The 23428-nt window shown below is 39.8% G+C and overlaps 1 protein-coding gene across 1 annotated transcript in view; it reads left to right on the top strand.

Annotated features, from left to right (window-relative positions):
- Positions 1–23428, top strand: part of LOC126467802 (uncharacterized) — a 90272-nt gene that overhangs the window by 16804 nt on the left and 50040 nt on the right. Inside the window, exon 2 of the mRNA XM_050096498.1 lies at positions 19422–19799. Coding sequence (XP_049952455.1) covers positions 19422–19799 — 378 coding nt within the window. The remainder of the gene's footprint in view (positions 1–19421; positions 19800–23428) is intronic.

The following is a 23428-nucleotide window of genomic DNA, read 5'->3' as shown; positions in this document are numbered from 1 at the left end:
CGACCTCGGGGAAGATCAGTTTGGATTCCGTAGAAATGTTGGAACACGTGAGGCAATACTGACCCAACGACTTATCTTAGAAGAAAGATTAAGGAAAGGCAAACCTACGTTTCTAGCATTTGTAGACTTAGAGAAAGCTTTTGACAATGTTGACTGGAATACTCTCTTTCAAATTCTGAAGGTGGCAGGGGTAAAATACAGGGAGCGAAAGGCTATTTACAATTTGTACAGAAACCAGATGGCAGTTATAAGAGTCGAGGGACATGAAAGGGAAGCAGTGGTTGGGAAGGGAGTGAGACAGGGTTGTAGCCTCTCCCCGATGTTATTCAATCTGTATATTGAGCAAGCAATAAAGGAAACAAAAGAAAAATTCGGAGTAGGTATTAAAATCCATGGAGAAGAAATAAAAACTTTGACGTTCGCCGATGACATTGTAATTCTGTCAGAGACAGCAAAGGACTTGGAAGAGCAGTTGAACGGAATGGACAGTGTCTTGAAAGGAGAATATAAGATGAACATCAACAAAAGCAAAACGAGGATAATGAAATGTAGTCGAATTGAGTCGGGTGATGCTGAGGGAATTAGATTAGGAAATGAGACACTTAAAGTAGTAAAGGTGTTTTGCTATTTGGGGAGCAAAATAACTGATGATGGTCGAAACAGAGAGGATATAAAATGTAGACTGGCAATGGCAAGGAAAGCGTTTCTGAAGAAGAAAAATTTGTTAACATCGAGTATAGATTTAAATGTCAGGAAGTCGTTTCTGAAAGTATTTGTATGGAGTGTAGCCATGTACGGAAGTGAAACGTGGACGATAAATAGCTTAGACAAAAAGAGAATAGAAGCTTTCGAAATGTGGTGCTACAGAAGAATGCTGAAGATTAGATGGGTTGATCACATAACTAATGAATAGGTATTGAATAGAATTGGGGAGAAGAGGAGCTTGTGGCACAACTTGACTAGAAGAAGGGATCGGTTGGTAGGACATGTTCTGAGACATCGAGGGATCACCAATTTAGTATTGGAGGGGAGCATCGAGGGTAAAAATCGCAGAGGGAGACCAAGAGATGAATACACTAAGCAGATTCAGAAGGATGTAGGCTGCAGTAAGTACTGGGAGATGAAGAAGCTTGGACAGGATAGACTAGCATGGAGAGCTGCATCAAACCAGTCTCAGGACTGAAGACCACAACAACAACAACAAATCACAGCACATCTGCAAACAGATCAGTAACAACAGAAGGCTTACAACACTTTCTTGCAAACGCTTCTGTTTTACTCGGTGATTTTCCTTCGATTTCTATATACTGTGAGCTTTGTGCAGGAAATGGCGAACCTAGTGCACAACTAAGACGATACTCCATAGGCATGCAATTTACTTAAAGTTGCTTGTGAGGAACTTCATTGTCATTGCCGTCATCTGATATTCATTTGGAAATCACACTAAAACGTTTACAGATACACGTTCACCCGCTATACTGCTACAAGAAATTAACATAGAAATCTGAATGAGTGTGTCGGTTGCTCTGTGAATGAAACTGCATTGTCGCGAAATACGGCAACAGCGCAGCATGCGGGTAACGTCTTCCAGGGGCAGCAAAAATTTGGTTTTTAATAATAAGGCAAGCGTTACAATTAGAAACTTCGTGTTTCTCTTGAGGCAGTGCAACTAACGGCGCACAAACACCCGGACTTTATTCATCTATTGTTCGACAATGAGAGCAACAAACTTATCACATAATTTTAAACCTTTCTCAACGACATCCTCCACAAGAAGACGAAAGGAAAAGATTGTAGCGTACTATATTTTCGTTTTTCATCAGTAAAATTTCAGTATCAAGAAAGACGTATAAATTTATTACCTCTCTACTACTAATGCTATTCGCAACTCACTTTGTAGACAATATGTACGCATATCACTCAATGTACCTGCAAAATACATCATTGCACGACTCATTAGTTCATCAGATATGACTTCATAAATACTTAGTTGCGTGAAAAACTTGTTTCGTAATGAAACTACTTAGCGACTTCCAACAAACTTGAAGCCTTATTTCAAATCTTTTTTAAACCTTTTCTCGTTTACATGCTTGACGTCAAATACTTAACTCGCTAAATCATTTGTAAAGTAATCAGGTACTTGAATCTGTTCTTTGCATGGTAGTTCATTCTTTAGAGTATCGGGGTTTATTGGTAGATTAGTACTGTATTAGTGTATCGCCTCTCCACTTGAGACATATGGCTATAATGTATTTTTTGATAGTACGTAGCTACGATTTCTTTACTTTTAATTTCGTTGTAGTTCATACTGCAGCTGTAGTCCTTTTCTCCGGTACTCGATTAGTTTTCTTTTCGATAAATATTTAAAATAAACGATTTATTGCAGCAAAATAGCCATTATAGTTATTCATTAGATTGCAATCATTTGAGAGTGAATTACAAGGTAGTATTGAGTGCCTGCATTTTGAACCATTTATTGCATTGCCTCTAATTGATCTGGTCCTCTTGTTGAATATTTCTATATGGTATCTCTTACAAGACTGTCCACATAGTGTACACTTGCAAAGGCTTGACGGTTCGTAGTATGTTGTATTTGCACAGATTTCATGATGGAATCCGTGTACTGCGAGTCTTGTAAGTACGTGTCTCATCTAAAAATTTGCTGCTCCCCAAGTGCGGTCGATCATGGCCACGGATCCGTAGAATTCCGTTGGTACTTCCTCTCTTTTCTTGAGTAGTGATCTTTGTAGGTTCTCCGATGCTGATGTGTTGGGAAGTAAGGACCTTGTCCTTAGATCCTCTATGAGGAAAGATTCTCGTGCGAGAAGGTAGACTAATCTTGATCTTGTGGTTTTTGCTACCCCTAATGCTCTTTTGATATAGGTTGCTTTTACTCTTTCCAATGTTTCTAAGTTCTTTTCATTTAGGTGTATCCATATGATTTCTATCCCATAAGCCAGTATCGATATTATTTTTAATTTGAAGAGTGCCTTAGCTGTGTCTAGATTGTTCTGACGGAACTTATTTAGTTTATCGCTCTGATGGCTTGTGTCCGCTTTCTCTGTTGTGTGTTTAGTGAAGCACTTTGCAGACGGCTGGAGTGTTATCCCTAGATATTTGTAATCTTTTGTGATAGATATTTGCTTTCCTTGTAGTGCAATTCTTGCCGTTTTTGGGATTTGCCCGCCTGGTCTGAATACCATCATTTCCGTCTTGTCGGTGTTGATTACGAACTTGTGTTTTGTGCACCATTTTTCCACGTCTTCTATAGTCTCATGTTGTTTCTTTAAGTTTTTTGAGCCTATCACAATGTCGTCCGCGTAGGCATATGCTTCGACATCTTCGTCTTGAGCGATTTCCATAATGTCCTTTGCTGTCAGAATGAACAGGAGCGGGCTTAGTGGGTCTCCTTGGAGTACTCCGTTTGTTTGCCTTATTCGTTCAGACAGGTCGAGGTTGTCCGAGATCCTTATCTCGTTCCATTCATTTATGGAGTTTATGATCCTCGTCCAGACGCTGTCTCTTCTCAGGGTTTCGTCGAGCATCCTTTTTACTAATGATCGATCTAGGAGGTCGAAGGCCTTTGTGAAGTCTATGAATACAGCATAATATTTTTGCTTCTTATTGATGGTTTCCCATATGTTTTTTAAAAAGCAGCTCCACTGCTATGATAGTGGATCTTTTTTCCCTGAACCCGAATTGAGATTCTGGGAGGTGGTCTTCCAAAGTGTGTCTTATTCTTCCTGTGAATACAGTAAAGACTGACATTCTAGATGTAAGATCCTACGCATCATTTAGTTTAAAACTCTACTTTGTGACATAACTGTGTGATTGGTACCTACCAACTGAAAGCTTTTGTCAATAGTTCAAATTGGTGTCAACAATCAAAATCTTGCAGTATTGATTTGTATTCGTGGCTGGAAAGTTGTGTTAATGTTCGTGTGCTCGGAAAAAAGGCAGAACACTGTCGCATTGCATATGAAAGTTACGTGTAATGCGCATTATATTTATTTGGAATTTTATTTCTGTTTTATTTTTTATTTATTTTATTTATATTTGTTGTACTGGTCTTATATCTACAACTTGAAAACAAGGTAGTTTATTATATTATGCTGTAAAACTAAAGTTTTGGTTTCAAAACGTTACGGAAAGAGTACCACTGCTCAGAATGACATCAAATTTGAACAGCTCATTATTGACGCATGGCTAAATGTCATAGACCAAGGCGTCTTAACGTAAATGTGGTCGGCTACAGATGGCACATGAATGGAAATACGGCGGCTACGGTTTGAGTTGCGCATTACACCATACGAACTGTTCAGAGTACATGATTGCTGTTTGGCAGTCAACGGTTGGAAATAAGTCTATCCACCACGGCAAGGTCGTACCACACTGGATGGGAAAAAACCTGGTTTCAATTGCCCTGTGGGCAAAAACGCATAAAAAGCAAAATAACATGGGTTTTTAATTGTCTTGGGGCCAAAAACCGCATAAAAGGCCTAATGGCATCGGTTTCCAACTGTCGCAAGACATGTTCAGTATACTATGCAGAGTTTTTGGCCACAAGTTGAAATCGCGAAACAGTGTGTTCCACAACAGATCGGAGTGTCTCGGGTGTCACGTCCAGAATACGTCGTGCAATGCGTGCCTTCAATTCAGCTACGTTGGTGGTTGGAAACTGAACAGAACGTCTTTCAGATAATTCCACAGCCAGAAGTCACACTGATTAAGATCAGGTGATCCAGACGGTCAGGCTGTAGGGAAATGACGGGCTGATAATTGTAGCATTTCCGAAATGCCTCTGCAGTAACTGCCTAACCGGCTGTGCAATGTCCGGAGGAGCGCCACCTTTCATAAAAGTTATCCTACCCACACATCTACATTGTTGAAGGGTTGGAATGAAGTTGGTGCGCAAAAGACTCATAGCGTTGACCAATAACTTTACAGGTAACAGGACCCGCAGGACTCATCTCCTCGGTTTTTTTTTTTCCCACTCCTCCATCAGACATCGGGCTGTTCTAGGGTTTGCTGTACATCCTTTACATTTGTACAGATTATTTTTATTGCATTTATTTATTTTTCATGCACTTCAGTGCACATTTCACTTGGATATTAAATGCCCTTTATTCATTTTGATATTGTTACAATGGCAATGTTCATCTACATCTACATCCATACTCTGCAAGCCACTTGACGGTGTGTGGTGGAGGGTACTTTGAGTACCTCTATCGATTCTCCCTTGTGTGTGGGCTCTAATCTCTCTGATTTTATCCTCATGGTCTCTTCGCAAGATATATGTAGAAGGGAGCAATATACTGCTTGACTCCTCGGTGGCCATGGGGGTGGCCGAGCTGTTCTAGGTGCTACAGTCTGGAACTGCGCGACTGCTACGGTTGCAGGTTCAAATCCTGCCTCGGGCATGGATGTGTGGGATGTCCTTAGGTTAGTTAGGTTTAAGTAGTTCTATGTTCTAGGGAACTGATGACGTCAGAAGTTAAGTCCCATAGTGCTCAGAGCCATTTGAACCATTTTTCACTCCTCGGTGAAGGTATGTTCTCGAAACTTAAACAAAAGCCCGTACCGAGCTACTGAGTGTCTCTCCTGCAGTCTTCTACTGGAGTTTATCTATCATCTTCATAATGCTTTCGCGATTACTAAATGATTCCGTAACGAAGCGCGCTGCTCTCCATTGGATCTTCTCTATCTCTTCTATCAACCCTATCTGGTACGGATCCCACACTGGTGAGCAATATTCAAGCAGTGGGTGAACAAGTGTACTGTAACCTACTTCCTTTGTTTTCGGATTGCATTTCCTTAGGATTCTTCCAATGAATCTCAGTCTGGCATCTGCTTTACCGACGATCAACTTTATACCATCACTCCATTTTAAATCACTCCTAATGCCTACTCCCAGATAATTTATGGAATTAACTGCTTCCAGTTGCTGACCTGCTATATTGTAGCTAAATGATAAAGGATGTTTCTTTCTATGTATTCGCAGCACATTACACTTGTCTACATTGAGATTCAATTGCCATTCCCTGCACCATGCGTCAATTCGTTGCAGATGCCCCTGCATTTCAGTACAATTTTCCACTGTTACAACCTCTCGATATACTACAGCATCATCCGCAAAAAGCCTCAGTGAACTTCCGATGTTATCCACAAGGTCATTTATGTATATTGTGAATAGCAACGGTCCTACAACACTCCCCTGCGGCACACCTGAAATCACTCTTACTTCGGAAGACTTCTCTCCATTGAGAATGACAAGTTGCATTCTGCTATCTAGGTACCCTTCAATCCAATCACACAATTGGTCTGATAGTCCATATGTTCTTACTTTGTTCATTAAACGAATGTGGGAAACTGTATGGAACGCCTTGCGGAAGTCAAGAAACATGGCATCTACCAGGGAACCCATGTCTATGGCCCTCTGAGTCTTGTGGACGAATTGTGTGAGCTGGGTTTCACACGATCGTCTTTTTTGAAACCCATGCTGATTCCTACAGAGTAGATTTCTAGTCTCCAGAAAAGTCATTATACTCGAACATAATATGTGTTCCAAAATTCTACAATTGATCGACTATAGAGATATAGGTCTATAGTTCTGCACATCTGTTTGACGTCCCTTCTTGAAAACCTGTGCCCTTTTCCAATCCTTTGGAACGCTACGCTCTTCTAGAGACCTACGGTACACTGCTGCAAGAAGGGGGGCAATTTCATTTGCATACTCTGTTTGAAACCGAACTGGTATCCCATTAGGTCCAGCGGCCTTTCCTCTTTTGAGGGATTTTAAATGTTTACCTATCCCTTTGTCATCTATTTCGATATTCTGACATAGATTACATCTTATACAATCGCAATATTATAATGTTACATAATACTAAACCATATTAGACAGTAGTGTGGTGTGGAGGAAGAGTGATAGGAAGAGAGAAAGTGGAAGTAAATTTATGGCTTGTGGAGGGGCTTGAGAATAGCAGAATGTAATTAATAAGTAAAAGATACATGTCCATCTCCTCCCCCCCCCCCACCCCCTCCCCCACCCCTACCATGAACCATGGACCTTGCCATTGGTGGGGAGGCCTGCGTGCCTCGGTGATACAGATAGCTGTACCACGGGTTCAATCACAATGGAGAGGTATTTGTTGAGAGGCAAGACAAATGTGTGGTTCCTGAACAGGGGCAGCAGCCTTTACAGTAATTGCAGGGGCAACAGTCTGGATGAGTGACTGATCCATTAACCAAAACAGCCTTGTTGTGCTGGTACTGCGAATGGCTGAAAGTGTAATTTTTCCTGAGGGCATGCAGCTTTACTGTATGATTAAATAATGATGGTATCCTTGTGGATAAAATATTCAGGAGGTAAAATAGTCCCCAATTCGGATCTCCAAGCTGGTACTACTCAGGATGATGTCATTATCGGGAGAAACGAAACTGGCGTACAACGGATTGGAGTGTGGAGTGTCAGATCTCTTAATAGGTCAGGTAGACTAGAAAATTTAAAAAGGGAAATGGATATTTAACGTTAGATACAGTGAGAATTAGTGAAGTTTAGTGGCAGGAGGAACAAGACTTCTGGTCAGGTGAATACAGGGTTATAAATACAAAATCAGATAACGGTAATGCAGGATTAGGCTTAATAATGAATAAAAGATAGGAATGTGGATAAGCTTCTATGAACAGCATAGTGAATGCATTTTTGTAGCCAAGATAGACACGAAGCCCACACCTACCACAGTAATACAAGTTTATATACCAACTAGCTCTGCAGATGATGAAGAGATTGATCAAATCTGTGATGCAATAAAAGAAATTATTCAAATAGTTAAGGGAGACAAAAATTTAATAATCATGGGGGACTGGAATTTGATTGTAGGAAAAGAAAGAGAAGGAAAAGTACTAGGTAAATATGGACTGGGGGTAAGCAATAAAAGAGGAAGCCACCTGGTAGAATTTTGCACAGAGTGTAGCTTAATCATAACTAACACTTGGTTCAAGAATCATGAAAGAAGGTTGTATATGTGGAAGATACCTGGAGACACTGGAAGGTTTCAGATAGATTATATAATGGTAAGACAGAGATTTAGGAACCAGGTTTTAAATCATAAGACATTTCCAGGGGCAGATGAGGACTCTGACCACAATCTATTGGTTATGAACTGTAAGTTAAAACTAAAAAAACTGCAAAAAGGTAGGAATTTAAGGAGATGGGTCCTGGATCAACTGAAAGAACATGAGGCTGTGGAGAGATTCGGAGAGAGCATGGAGAGAATGGTTGACAAGAATGGGGGAAAGAAATACAGTAAATGAAGAATGGGCAGCTTTGAGAGATGAAATAATGAAGGCAGCAGAGGATCAGGTTGGTAAAAAGATGAGGGCTAGTAGAAATCCTTGGGTAACAGAAGAGATTCTGTATTTAATTGATGAAAGAAGAAAATAAAAAAATGTCGTAAATGAAGCAGGCGAAAACAATACAAACGTCTCAAAAATGAGATTGACGGGAAGCGCAAAATGGTTAAACAGGGATGCCTAGAGGAGAAATGTGAGGATGTAGAAGCATATATCACTAGGGATAAGATAGATACTACTGACAGGAAAGTTAAAGAGACCTTCATAGAAAAGAGAACCACCTGTATGAATATCAAGAGCTCAGATGGAAAACCAGTCCTAAGCAAAGGAGGGAAGGCAGAAAAGTGGAAGGAGTATGTAGAGGGCCTGTAAAAGGGCAATGTACTTGATTGCAATATTATGGAAATGAAAGAGAATATAGGTGAAGATGAAACGGGAGATATGATACTGCCAGAAGAAATTGACAGAGCACTGAAATACCTAAGATGAAACAAGGCCTCAGGAGTAGACAAAATTCCATTAGATCTACTGACAGCCTCGGAAGAGCCAGCCATGACAAAGCTCTTCCATTTGGTGAGCAAGGTGTATGAGACAGACGAAATACCTTCAGACTTCAAGAATAATATAATAATTCCAATCCCAAAGAAAGCAGGTGTTGACAGATGTGAAAATTACCGAATAATGAGTTTAATAAGTCATGGTTGCAAAATAGTAACACGAATTCTTTACACACAAATGGGAAAACTGGTACATGCTGACCTTGGAGAAGATCAGTTTGGACTCCGTAGAAATGTTGGAACATGTGAGGCAATACTGACCGTACGACTTATAAGATAGGTTAAGGAAAGGCAAACCTACATTTCTAGCATTTGCAGACTTAGAAAGAGCTTTTGACAATGTTGACTGGAATACACTCCTTCAAATTCTGAAGGTGGTAGGTATAAAATACAGGGAGTAAAAGACTGTTTACAACTTGTACAGAAACCAGATTGCAGTTATAAGAGACAGGATGTAAAGGGAAGCAGTGGTTGTGAAGGGAGTGAGACAGGGTTGTAGCCTATCCCCAATGTTACTCAATCTGTTTATAGAGCATGCAGTGAAGGAAACAAAAAATTGTAGAAGGAATGAAAATCCATAGAGAAAAAATAAAAAGTTTGAGGTTTGCCAATGACATTGTAATGCTGTCAGAGACAGCAAAGGACCTGAAAGAGTAGCTGAACAGAATGGACAGTGTCTTGAAGGGAGAATATAAGATGGACATGAACAAAAGCAAAAGAAGGATAATGGAATGTAGTCAAATTAAGGCAGGTGATGCTGAGGGAATTAGATTAGGAAATGAGACACTTAAAGTAGTAAATGAGTTTTGCTGTTTAGGGAGCAAAATAACTGATGGTGTTCAAAGTAGAGAAGATATAAAATGTAGACTGGCTATGGCAAGGAAAGTGTTTCTGAAGAAGAGAAATTTGTTAACATCGAGAATGGATTGAAGTGTCAGGAAGTCTTTCCTGAATGTATTTGTATGGAGTGTAGCCATGTATGGAAGTCAAACTTGGATGATAAACAGTGTAGACAAGAAGGGAATAGAAGATTCTGAAATGTGGCGCTACCGAAGAATGCTGAAGATTAGATGGGTAGATCATGTAACTAATGAGGAGGTACTGAATAGAATTGGGCAGAAGAGCAATTTGGGCACAATTTGAGTAGAAGAAGGGATCAGTCAGTAGAACACATTCTGAGGCATTAAGGGGATCACCAACTTAGTATTGGAGGGAAGCTCGGAGGGTAAAAATAGTAGCGGGAGATCACGAGATGAATACACTAAGCAGATTCAGAAGGATGTAGGTTTCCATAGTTATTCAGAGATGAAGACGCTTGCACGGGATGGAGTAGTATGGAGAGGTGCATCAATCCAGTCTCTGGACTGAAGACCACAACAAGAACAACAACAACAACAACAACAGCAACAACAACAACAGCACAGCAACAAGGTACATGTGGATATTTAGGTATAGTGGTCACGTAGTGGGCTTTTTGTTGCCATGAGTACATATAATGTTTGCACATAAGGTATGAGTTTGTATTTCTGAAATAATGAATTATTTGTACTTTTGTCTAGGTGAGGTGGGGATGTGGTATTGGTTGTGAGTGGTTCCACAATGGGAGCACAGTCCGGGAAGTTTTGACGGTGTTCTGGGCCATTGTGTTGTATGGGGAAATGTACTACAGTTTGGATCTCCTCAAGAAAGTATGGTACTATGATAAAAAATGCTGTCAAACTGCGCCACACAGTCACCTCTGCAAAATGAAGTGTTACCATCTGATATCCTACAGTTTCTGTTGCCCATATTCCACAATTCTGAATATTGACATGTCTTTGAAAATGGAGCTGGGCTTTGTCTGTCCATAGCTATTCATTGTCCACTTCCATGAGAGCAAGAAATTCCAGAGTGAATGTCTTGTTGGCAGGTCAGCAGGAAGCAACTTCTGAACTTGGATTATTTTTTTTATGGATAGCAATGCAGGATCGCAGCATAATGCCTCAGAACATTTTTTTAATTGTGACATTTCTGACCGTGAAAGTTTACATTTTACAACACACCAAATTTTACAAGCCTTAAATAATAAAATATCCCCAACTGCAATTTTTGTGGTATTTATAAGGTGTTTTACTGCATAATTCATGTTACTCTCTTAGGAAAACGTAAGTTTTATGGAATTGCAAAACGATTTAGAAAATATATCTGAATTGTGCAAAAAATGACAGTTGACCCTAAATAACAAAAAGTGTGAGATAATCCACATGAGTCCTAAAAGGAATCCATTAAATTTCAGTTACATGATAAATCAGTCAAATCTAAAGGCTGTAAATTCAACTAAATACGTAGGAATTACAATTACGAACAACTTAAATTGGAAGGAACACACAGAAAATGTTGTGGTGAAGGCTAACTAAAGACTGCATTTTATTGGCAGGACACTTAGAAAATGTAACAGATCTACTAAGGGGACTGTCTACACTACACTTGTCCGTCCTCTTTTAGAATACTGCTGTGCGGTGTGGGATCCTTACCAGATAGGATCGATGGAGTACATCGAAAAAGTTCAAAGAAGGGCAGCATGTTTTGTTTTATCGCGAAATATGGAAGAGAGTGTCACTGAAATGATACAGGATTTGGGCTGGACATCATTAAAAGAAAGGGGTTTTTTGTTGCAATGGAATCTTCTCACAAAATTCCAATCACCAACTTTCACCTCCGAATGCGAAACATTTTGTTGACACTGACCTGTATAGGGAAAAACAATCACCACAATAAAATAAGATAAATCAGAACTTGTACGGAAAGGATTGATCAGTGTTTTCCTTGCTCCTATTGTGATAGATTCTTTAATGACACAGTTCCAGAAGTTAGATGACTGTGTCAGAACATTGGTATGATCATAATCCATCCCATGTAATTCCGATAGGCAATGTTCCGTGACTACTGACGGATTAGGCTGCTGCAATCTTTGTGCTGTTGGTGTTCTCAGTTATGATTTTTGACAGTACACACCATCTGACATCTATACGCCTTGTCACATTGGCAGGGTACCTGATAGACTATGGATTTCATAGTCATACCAAGCAGTGCTCATGTTTCGAATGGAGTATTGTCTTCACTTGATGTTTGTGGAGAATTTTTCTCATCTTTCCAGATACTGTACTAAAAAGAGCAATAAATTCAATGGCTGAGTTTCCTCTTCTGTTTTCACCTTTTGTATAATGGGTATAGGATGTGGGCTCTCTGAATTTACCACTCTCGGTAGCAATTCTTCTGGGACACTGTTCTTGAGTTCTTGGTAGAGACTTTTATTATCAGAGAAGCTGTGAGCCCTGTGTACCGATTCCTCTGTGCCGGGTGTGGCAGCTGTCTACCTGTAGGTATAGGTCTGAGTGCATCCTCTTTCAGTACATGCTGTGGCCCAATGTGCCATCCACTCATCTTTTCACCAGAACAGAGGAACATTCCATCTGCTTTCCATGGTAAAACTAATGTTCTAATGTAAGGAACAGAGTTATATGAAGAAGTAATTCAGCTTATGTTTTCCATGGGGTCATATGTCTACTTATGGGAAGAAACAGGTAGGGTTCCATTGGACTTCCTCCTCACTCCTCAGAATGCTCCATATACATGTCGGTGACATGTGATGAAAATGGACTTCCCATGGCTACTTCCTCCATCTGTCCATAGAAGCCACCATCAAAGTATGTTGATGTCAAGACATGCCTAAATAGGTCAGTCATCTCTATGTTAAATTTCCAGGCCTGAAATAAAGTGATGTTTACTGTATAATTTATTTTATTACTTCAAACCTCTCTCCCAATCCGAAACCTCTGTCCTATCCAAAGGCCTCACCTTCAGCCCCACTCCCAGATTCAACCAAACAGCCCTCGTCAAAGATTTACTGTCCTACTCTCGTACTCTCTGCTGGAAATATTACTTTGCCATGAAGAAAAATGATCCTAATCCTACTCCTAATGATCCAACTCCCCAGGACACTATCCAAACTGAACCCTGCCTGGAACAGTTCCGTCCTCTGTCGCAGCGGGACCCACCTCCTCTTCCTCAAAATCACCCTCTCCAAACATTCCAGGAATTTCTGACTTCCAGCCTTGCATCTCAATCCTTCTTAAAACACCTTAATCCTACTCCCAACATCACCACTGCTGAAGCCCAGGCTATCCGTGATCTGAAGGCTGACCGATCCATCGTCATTCTTCCGGCGGACAAGTGTTCCACGACCGTGGTACTTGATCATCGGGAGTATGTGGCTGAGGGACTACGTCAGCTTTCAGACAACACCACATACAAAGTTTGCCAAGGTAATCCCATTCCCGATGTCCAGGCGGATCTTCAAGGAATCCTCAGAACCTTAGGCCCCCTGCAAAACCTTTCACCTGACTCCATCAACCTCCTGACCCCACCGACACCCCGCACCCCTACCTTCTACCTTCTTCCTAAAATTCACAAACCCAATCATCCCGGCCGCCCCATTGTAGCTGGTTACCAAGCCCCCACAGAACGTATCTCTGCCTACGTAGATCAACACCTTCAACCCATTACATGCAGTCTCCCATCCTTCATCAAAGACACCTACCACTTTCTCGAACGCCTGGAATCCTTACCCAATCTGTTACCCCCGGAAACCATCCTTGTAACCATTGATGCCACTTCCTTATACACAAATATTCCGCACGTCCAGGGCCTCGCTGCGATGGAGCATTTCCTTTCACGCCGATCACCTGCCACCCTACCTAAAACCTCTTTCCTCATTACCTTAGCCAGCTTCATCCTGACCCACAACTTCTTCACTTTTGAAGGCCAGACATACCAACAATTAAAGGGAACAGCCATGGGCACCAGGATGGCCCCCTCATACGCCAACCTATTCATGGGTCGCCTAGAGGAAGCCTTCTTGGTTACCCAGGCCTGCCAACCCAAAGTTTGGTCTTCATGATCTGGACTCACAGTGAAGAAGAACTCCAGAATTTCCTCTCCAACCTCAACTCCTTTGGTTCCATCAGATTCACCTGGTCCTACTCCAAATCCCACGCCACTTTCCTTGACATTGACTTCCATTTGTCCAATGGCCAGCTTCACACGTCCGTCCACATCAAACCCACCAACAAGCAACAGTACCTCCATTATGACAGCTGCCACCCATTCCACATCAAACGGTCCCTTCCCTACAGCCTAGGTCTTCATGGCAAACGAATCTGCTCCAGTCCGGAATCCCTGAACCATTACACCAACAACCTGACAACAGCTTTCACATCCCGTAACTACCCTCCCGACCTGGTACAGAAGCAAATAACCAGAGCCACTTCCTCATACCCTCAAACCCAGAACCTCCCACAGAAGAACCACAAAAGTGCCCCACTTGTGACAGGATATTTTCCGGGACTGGACCAGACTCTGAATGTGGCTCTCCAGCAGGGATACGACTTCCTCAAATCCTGCCCTGAAATGAGATCCATCCTTCATGAAATCCTCCCCACTCCACCAAGAGTGTCTTTCCGCCGTCCACCTAACCTTCGTAACCTGTTAGTTCATCCCTATGAAATCCCCAAACCACCTTCCCTACCCTCTGGCTCCTATCCTTGTAACTGCCCCCGGTGTAAAACCTGTCCCATGCACTCTCCCACCACCACCTACTCCAGTCCTGTAACCCGGAAGGTGTACATGATCAAAGGCAGAGCCACGTGTGAAAGCACCCACGTGATTTACCAACTGACCTGCCTACACTGTGATGCATTCTATGTAGGAATGACCAGCAACAAACTGTCAATTCGCATGAATGGACACAGGCAGACAGTGTTTGTTGGTAATGAGGATCACCCTGTGGCTAAACGTGCCTTGGTGCACGGCCAGCACATCTTGGCACAGTGTTACACCGTCCGGGTTATCTGGATACTTCCCACTAACACCAGCCTATCCGAACTCCGGAGATGGGAACTTGCTCTTCAATATATCCTCTCTTCCTGTTACCCACCAGGCCTCAATCTCCGCTAATTTCAAGTTGCCGCCACTCATACCTCACCTGTCATTCAACAACATCTTTGCCTCTGCACTTCCGACTCGACTGACATCTCTGCCCAAACTCTTTGTCTTTAAATATGTCTGCTTGTGTCTGTATATGTGTGGATGGATATGTGTGTGTGTGCGAGTGTATACCAGTCCTTTTTTCCCCCTAAGGTAAGTCTTTCCACTCCCAAGATTGGAATTACTCCTTACCCTCTCCCTTAAAACCCACATCCTTTTGTCTTTCCCTCTCCTTCCCTCTTTCCTGATGAGGCAACAGTTTGTTGCGAAAGCATGAATTTTGTGTGTATGTTTGTGTTTGTTTGTGTGTCTATCGACCTGCCAGCACTTTCATTTGGTAAGTCACATCATCTTTGTTTTTAGATATATTTTTCCCACGTGGAATGTTTCCCTTTATTATTTTATTACTTGATTGAAAATATATATGGTCTACCTATTATACGAGGGCCTTTGAAAAGTCTGTGCAAAAATAAAAACTACTTGTGTGTTTGAGGTAAACCTTTTTTATTTTTTGACATAGTCTCCTTTATATGCCAACTAGCTCTGCAGATGATGAAGAAATTGATGAAATGTATGATGAGATAAAACAAATTATTCAGATAGTGAAGGGAGACGGAAATTTAATAGTCATGAGTGACTGGAATTCAATAGTAGGAAAAGAGAGAAAAGGAAACATAGTAGGTGTATATGGATTGGGGGTAAGAAACGAAAGAGGAAGCCGCCTGGTAGAATTTTGCACAGAGCATAACTTAATCATAACTAACATTTGGTTCAAGAATCATGAAAGACGGTTGTATACATGGAAGAAGCCTGGAGATACTAGAAGGTATCAGATGGATTATATAATGGTAAGACAGAGATTTAGGAACCTGGTTTTAAACCATAAGACATTTCCAGGGGCAGATGAGGACTCTGACCACAATCTATTGGTTATGAACTGTAGATTAAAATTAAAGAAATTGCAAAAAAATGGGAATTTATGGAGATGGGACCTGGATGAACTGACTAAACCAGAGGTTGTACAGAGTTTCAGGAAGAGCATAAGGGAACAATTGACAGGAATTGGGGGAAAAAATACAGTAGAAGAAGAATGGGTAGCTTTGAGGGATGATTTAGTGAAGGCAACAGAGGATCAAGTAGGTAAAAAGACGAGGGCTAGTAGAAATCCTTGGGTAACAGAAGAAATATGGAATTTAATTGATGAAAGGAGAAAATATAAAAATGCATTAAATTAAGCAGGCAAAAAATGGCTAAGTAGGGATGGCTATTGGACAAATGTAAGGAAGTAGAGGCTTATCTCACTTGGGGTAAGATAAATATTGCCTACAGGAAAGTTAAAGAGACCTTCAGAAAAAGAGAACCACCTGCATGAATATCAAGAGCTCAGATAGAAAACCAGTCCTAAGCAAAGAAGGGAAAGCAGAAAGGTGGAAGGAGTATGTAGAGGGTCTATACAAGGGCGCTGTACTTGAGGACAATATTATGGAAATGCAAGAGATTGTAGATGCAGATGAAATGGGAGATATGATACTGCTTGAAGAGTTTGATAGAGCACTGAAAGACCTGAGTCTAAACAAGGCCCCGGGAGTAGACAACATACCATTAGAACTACTGACAGCCTTGGAAGCGCCAGTCCTGACAAAACTCTATCATCTGGTGAGCAAGATGTATGAGACAGGCGAAATAACCTCAGACTTCAAAAAGAATATAATAATTCCAATCCCAAACAAAGCAGATGTTGACAGATGTGAAAATTACCAAACTATCAGTTTAATAAGTCACAGCTGCAAAATATTAACACGAATTCTTTACAGACAAATGGGAAAACTGGTACATGTTGACCTTGGAGAAGGTCAGTTTGGACTCGTAGAAATATTGGAACATGTGAGGCAATACTGACCCTATGACTTATCTTAGAAGATAGATTAAGGAAAGGCAAACCTACGTTCCTAGCATTTGTAGACCTAGAGAAAGCTTTTGACAATGTTGACTGGAATACTCTCTTTCAAATTCTGAAGGTGGCAGGGGTAAAATACAGGGAGCAAAAGACTGTTTACTATTTGTACTGAAACCAGATGGCAGCTATAAGAGTTAAGGGGTGATAGGGAAGCAGTGGTTGGGAAGGGAGTGAGACAGGGTAGCCTCTCCCCGATGTTATTCAATCTGTATATTGAGCAAGCAGTGAAGGAAACAAAAGAAAAATTCGGAATAGGTATTAAAATCCATAGACAAAAAATAAATACTTTGAGGTTTGCCGATGACATTGTAATTCTGTCAGAGATAGCAAAGGACCTGGAAGAGCAGTTGAATGAAATGGACAGTGTCTTAAAAGGAAGATATAAGATGAACATCATCAAAAGCAAAACGAGGATGATGGAATGTAGTCAACTTAAGGCTGGTGATGCTGAGGAAATTAGATTAGGAAATGAGACACTCAAAGTAGTAAAGGAGTTTTATTATTTGGGAAGCAAAATAACTGATGATGGTTGAAGTAGAGAGGATATAAAATGTAGACTGGCAATGGCAAGGAAAGCGTTTCTGAAGAAGAGAAATATGTTAACATTGTGTATGGATTGAAGTGTCAGGAAGTCTTTCCTGAATGTATTTGTATGGAGTGTAGCCATGTATGGAAGTCAAACTTGGATGATAAATGGTGTAGAGAAGAAGGGAAATGAAGCTTTTGAAATGTGGTGCTACCGAAGAATGCTGAAGATTAGATGGGTAGATCGCATAACTAATGAGGAGGTGTTGAATAGGATTGGGGAGAAGAGGAGTTTGTGGCACAACTTGACTAGAAGAAGGGATCAGTTGGTAGGACATGTTCTGAGGCATCAAGGGATCACCAATTTAGTATTGGAGGGCAGTGTGGAGAGGAAAAATTGTAGAGGGAGACCAAGAGATGAATACACTAAGCAGATTCAGAAGGATGTAAGTTGCAGTAGGTACTGGGAGATGAAGAAGCTTGCACATGATAGAGTAGCATGGGGAGCTGCATCAAACCAGTCTCAAGACTGAAGACCAGAACACCAACAACAACAGTCTCCTTTTAGACTTATACACTTTATCCAATGCTGTTCTAATTTGTTGGTCCCTTCCGAATAATAGGAATTGTCCAAGTTCTCAAAATAGCTGTTAGTTGCTGCAGTCACCTCATCGTTTCAATAATATCTTTGTCCCACCAGCCATTTCTTCAAATTGGGAAACAAATAGTAGTCCGAGCGAGCCAAGTCTGGAGAATAGGGGGGGATGTGAAATGAGTTGGAATCCTGTTTCCATTAATTTTGCGACAACAATTGCTGGAGTGTGTGCTGGTGCATTTTCATGATGGAAAAGGACTTTTATGCAGTCCAATCACCGGCAGTTTTCTTGTAGCTTAATTTTCAAACGTTCCAATAATGATGAATAATATTCACCTGTAATAGTTTTACCCTTTTTCTAGATAGATGATGAGAATTATCCCTTGCAAATCCCAAAAGGCAGTTGCTGTAACCTTTCCGGCCGAAGGAATGGTCTTTTTTGGTGCAGATTGTCCCTTGGTAACCCATTGTTTAGATTGTTGTTTGGTCTCAGGAGTATAGTAATGTATCCATGTTTCATCCACTGTGATGAAACGATTCTTAAAGTCCTGCAGATTCTTCCTGAGCAGCTGCAAACCATTCTTACAACACTTCACACGATTCCATTTTTGATCAAGCAATTGCAGAAACCATCTTGGGTATAGCTTGCTCATGTCCAAATGTTTATGCAAAATATTATATACCCTTTCATTCGAGATTCCCACAGCACTAGCAATCTCACGCACCTTAACTCTTCAGTCATCCATCACCATATCAAGGATTTTATCAATGATTTCTGGAGTCGTAACCTTTACAGGGCTTCCAGAATGTTCAGCATAACTTGTGCCCATATGACCACTCCAAAAATTTTGAAACCACTTACAAGCTGTTCTAATTGAAGGTGCAGAGTCACCGTAATGTTTATCAAGCTTCTCTTTAGTCTCCTGAGGCTTTTTGTCTTTCATAAAGTAATGTTTAATCACCACATGAAATTCTTTTTCGTCCATTTTTTGACAATCACTCGACTTCCTTGATTCACACGAATGCCAAACACAAAGAAATAGACCAATATGGCTGAAACTTGGTGTGCATTCTTTCCAAAGATGCTACTAACTAAACATGACCTCGATACGCACTGGTGGTGCCATGTCTCGGACTTTGTACGATCTTTTCAAACACCCCTCATATATACCTGAAAAATATGAAACTAGTTGCATCACCATTGCTTACTCTGTAAGTCATTCAAACTGCACAAATAATTCAAATTTATGACACCATACACTTTTTGACAACTCAATATTAAAAAGTGTAAGAAAATATTTAAAAAAAGACATTATTTTCTTTACAGAAAAAAATGTTTTTTGCCAGAAAAAGTGAATTTGCATGTTATTAATAGTGAAAATATTTTAAATTCATACCTTTTTTCCAGATGTGTCTACCTTTCTTTCTGGAAGATAATGGAGATCTCCTTAAGAATTTCTTGCCCGCTGATGAAATTTTAAAGGTGATATGTGCATTTGATCATTATACACAGTACAAGGAGAGTTCGTATGATGATGCTCCTGAGTGTATTGAATGTGAGCTGAGGAAGGGTATGTTCACTATTAGAAGTAATATTCTGAAACATAGAGATGCAGGTGAGGAAGAATCATCTGATGATGAAGATGAAATTTCAAAAAAGGTACCTAAGCAATGCATTTTACCTGTGAGTGAAGGAAGAACAGATGCAGATGTATGCAGAGCTCTACAGTTCTTGTACATCAAACCAAGAATAAGGAAGTTTTTGACACAGCATTTGATACAGAAGGTAGTACCAGTTGGAGAATTTTTATATAATTTATTCAGTCTCTGTTATGGTTACTCACTGAATTTTACTTATTCCAACACTTTGAAAAGTAGCATGGTGTGGGTGACTTGCTACAATTCTACTCCTTAAATGCATAATTATTTTGCTCTTTGTTCCATAATGTATGTAATTCATATGCTGTAGTTACGTGAAATGATTAATTTCTTATTCAAACTGAGGTCCACAAAACTTAAGTGGTCACGAAGTAATTTCAGGACTTCTAACACTAAAGGTACAATTAGTTTATCTAAAAACAATTTATTTAAAGGATTATTAAGAATTTTCAAGACCTGCAGCACATGTGAAGTTGAGATTTTTAATGAGCAATAAGCTAGTTATTTATGAAACAAGAGTATGTGAGGGTATGATGAATGGAAAGATAGAGGAAATTTCTGAAGTAGCTAAGAATTGTTACAATATGAATGACAGCAAAATTTCTGAAACTGAAACTAAGGTAACTGTAGATCAGTGTGTCCTGTCTAAAGTATGTTCTTTCAGCAGAAGCATCCTTTATTAGTTGTAATAATTGCAACAAATCTGAACAGTGTTGTAGTGTACATCTTACTGATTTCACAAGAAAACTTAATATTTTACCAAATACTTGGTCTGAGCAAGAAAACATTTTATTTATAAGTGGTTATTTGTCGGGTGATGCCTGCAGTGTGGTGTCTGAAACAGGTGATTCTTGTAAAACCTGGGAGTAGGTCAGAACATTGTTTTTGAGTAAAAATAGGTCAAGGAGGGACAACAGGAAATCACAAGTGATTTTGATGAGGAGAAAAGTATAATTCCAGGAGAGGAACATAAAGGATTTTGTCAGTATTGGATTAACAAAGTAAAATACTTGGATGATAAATTGAATAGTGAATCTGTAATATTGGGTTTAGAAAATAGATTACCATCCAAAGTAAGACAAGTATTGCTTTCTGCTCTGGGGAGCATTTCCAATAACTTCCTGAATTATGCAGGAAGAGTTGAAAGAATTATCAAGAAAGATATAATGGTAACTGAAAGGAATGTGGGAAATTCATCAACAAGGGAAGTATAAGTGAATAGAAACAGGAAGATTAGGGCAAAAATAACAATTCATGGTTAAGGAGAAGTAGAAGGGGAAATTAAAATCCCAGAAACCAGGAAAACAGTAAGTCAAAAGAAATGGAAGGGTTGATGGAGACTATGGATATGTAAATGGTCTGGGGAACTGACAGTTGCTTCAGTGGAGATTCACACAAGGACAAATAAAATTAGAGATCCATCCATACTGAGAAATAAGTCATTCCCAAGAAAATACATAACAGCAATTCAAGTCTGTCACAATAAATTATCAAACAGGTGAATGGCATATAGGCATTAGCAATAATACGCAGTGCTATGTTTTATCAGGTAGGATTCAGTGATGGTTTCAAGCTGTCTAAATCAGAAAGGGGAAAAGCTAGTAACGAACTGAAATGCTGAACAACACTGTCTAATAAAGAGGAGATATTGCAACAAGAATTGAAATTACTAAATTATTAGTGGAGTGGTTAGCACACTGGACTCGCATTCGAGAGGACGACAGTTCCAACCCACATGTGGCCATCTTGATTTAGGTTTTTGGTGATTTCCTAAATTGCTTCAGGCAAATGGCAAGATGGTTCCTTTGGAAGGGTATAGCCAACTTCCTCCCTTAACCAGATGAGACCAATGACCTCACTGTTTGGTCTCCTCTCCCAAATCAACCAACCAACCAACTAAATTATTATTATTTTCATTATAAACAAATTCAAACAGTCCCTCTTACTCTTCTTCACTATACAGATCATCAATTTCAGTATCTGGGAGCTTTTCAGGAAATTAATGGAAGAATTACTTAACAGCAAAATTTTACACGATCCAGAGTTTTCATTACCATTATATATGTCAACTGACTCTGGTTTTTGTGGTTTAGATGTAGAATAGTCCATGTTGGCCTATATAGATGATGGGATAAAAATAAGACTATAGTACAGGTATTTGCTAGCACAACCTTCCATCTACATTAAAAATACTTCTCTATTGCAGAGCTTGAAGCATTTGATAATTATTTATAGTTTTAAAAAATTAAAGGATATTTTTTAGGTTACAAAACAATAGTTTTCACAGATCAAAAAACTTTGAATTTTTTTAGACATTTCTATATTAAAACACACAACATTAATGTGATGGGCCTTATTTTTCCAACATTTTGACATTGAAATTAAGTATGTAAAAGGAAAGAAGAACATTACAACTAATGCTTTGTCTAGAATGCATATTGGGAAAGTTGGCAGGAATCACAGGTTCAACATGGCAACAAATAGCAGATTATTTCAATTACAGGGATAAAGAAGGAAATAGGGAAGGTTTTTAAATATATAGAAGTGAAAAATCTAAGGGTGTTTAAGCAGTATTAAAGGTTAGTGAACCATGAAAAGGTAATCAGTATTATACAATTTATAAGGGAGTATTGTTCAGAAGAAAGTCTTTCAATAAGGAGGAGTGGAAGTTTACCCTAGCATCATATAGCGAAGTTAACTGATTATTTACACAACAATTATGGTCACTATGGGGCTAGAAAAGTTATTGCCAAGTTACAATAAACAGTATTCTGTGAGAACATGTCTAGAGGAGTAAGAAAAAGATTGGCTATCTGAGACATTATGCCCACAGGTCATAACATGCACTTTTCCCCTGAAAGATCTCATACACGAAGCACAACCAAATGATTCAAGAGATTTGATGGTAGTGGATTTATTACCATCGTCAATAGGGGGGTTACTCATATGTTTGTGGTGCTTGATACTTTTTGCAAATTTGTAGAATTTTACTCTATTAAAAAGCCATTACAAAAACCTTGGTGGAAAAGTTACACGAAAACTATTTCTCAGAAATGAGGATTCCAATGCAATGTGTAGTATGTATAAAATTAACCACATCAAAATGTGAAATAATTTTGCACAGAGCGCTGTGAGTGAAATAGGAATGGAGGAGGTCAATCAGCTGTGTAGAATTTTATGTAGCAAAAATCACACTGTAGGGGCTAAGCATACTGTAACTTTTGAATAAAATATAAATAAATTATGGAGTGAGATTACAGGGTTTGCCCCCTTGCGAAACAATGTCTGGTGGGAAACCTTGTAATATAATTAGTGAAGAAATAGAATTTCCTACATTAAGTGGTCCTTTGGTCCTGAATCGAGCGGAAAGACTCAACCAGAGACTTCAAAACGTCTGTGAAAAGCTAGGCTGTGACTTCCTGGACTTGCGCCATAGGTTTGAGAACTGTAAGGTCCCCCTAAAAAGGTCAGGTGTGCATTACTCATCAGAGATGCTGCTCAGGTAGCTGACTGCATGTGGGGTGCACACAAGAGTTTTTTAGATTAGGTGACTCTTCATCCAATCCAGATAATGATAGTTGTAGGAAATCCAAAAGTATCAGTGTAAGATCAAAAGAAATGCCTCCCAGAAGCATTTGCAACAAAGTGCCATAGTTTGAAGTGCTCAGGAAAAGCATCGAAGCTCACATAATACTAGGTACAGAAAGCTGGTTGAAACATGAAAGCAGAGATTTTGAAGGGAAAATTTAAGTGTAC

This window comes from Schistocerca serialis, chromosome 1, assembly GCF_023864345.2.
Source record: "Schistocerca serialis cubense isolate TAMUIC-IGC-003099 chromosome 1, iqSchSeri2.2, whole genome shotgun sequence".
Lineage (NCBI taxonomy): Eukaryota > Metazoa > Arthropoda > Insecta > Orthoptera > Acrididae > Schistocerca > Schistocerca serialis.
The sequence above is the reverse complement of the archived record's forward strand: the minus strand, read 5'-3'. Positions and strand labels throughout refer to the sequence as shown.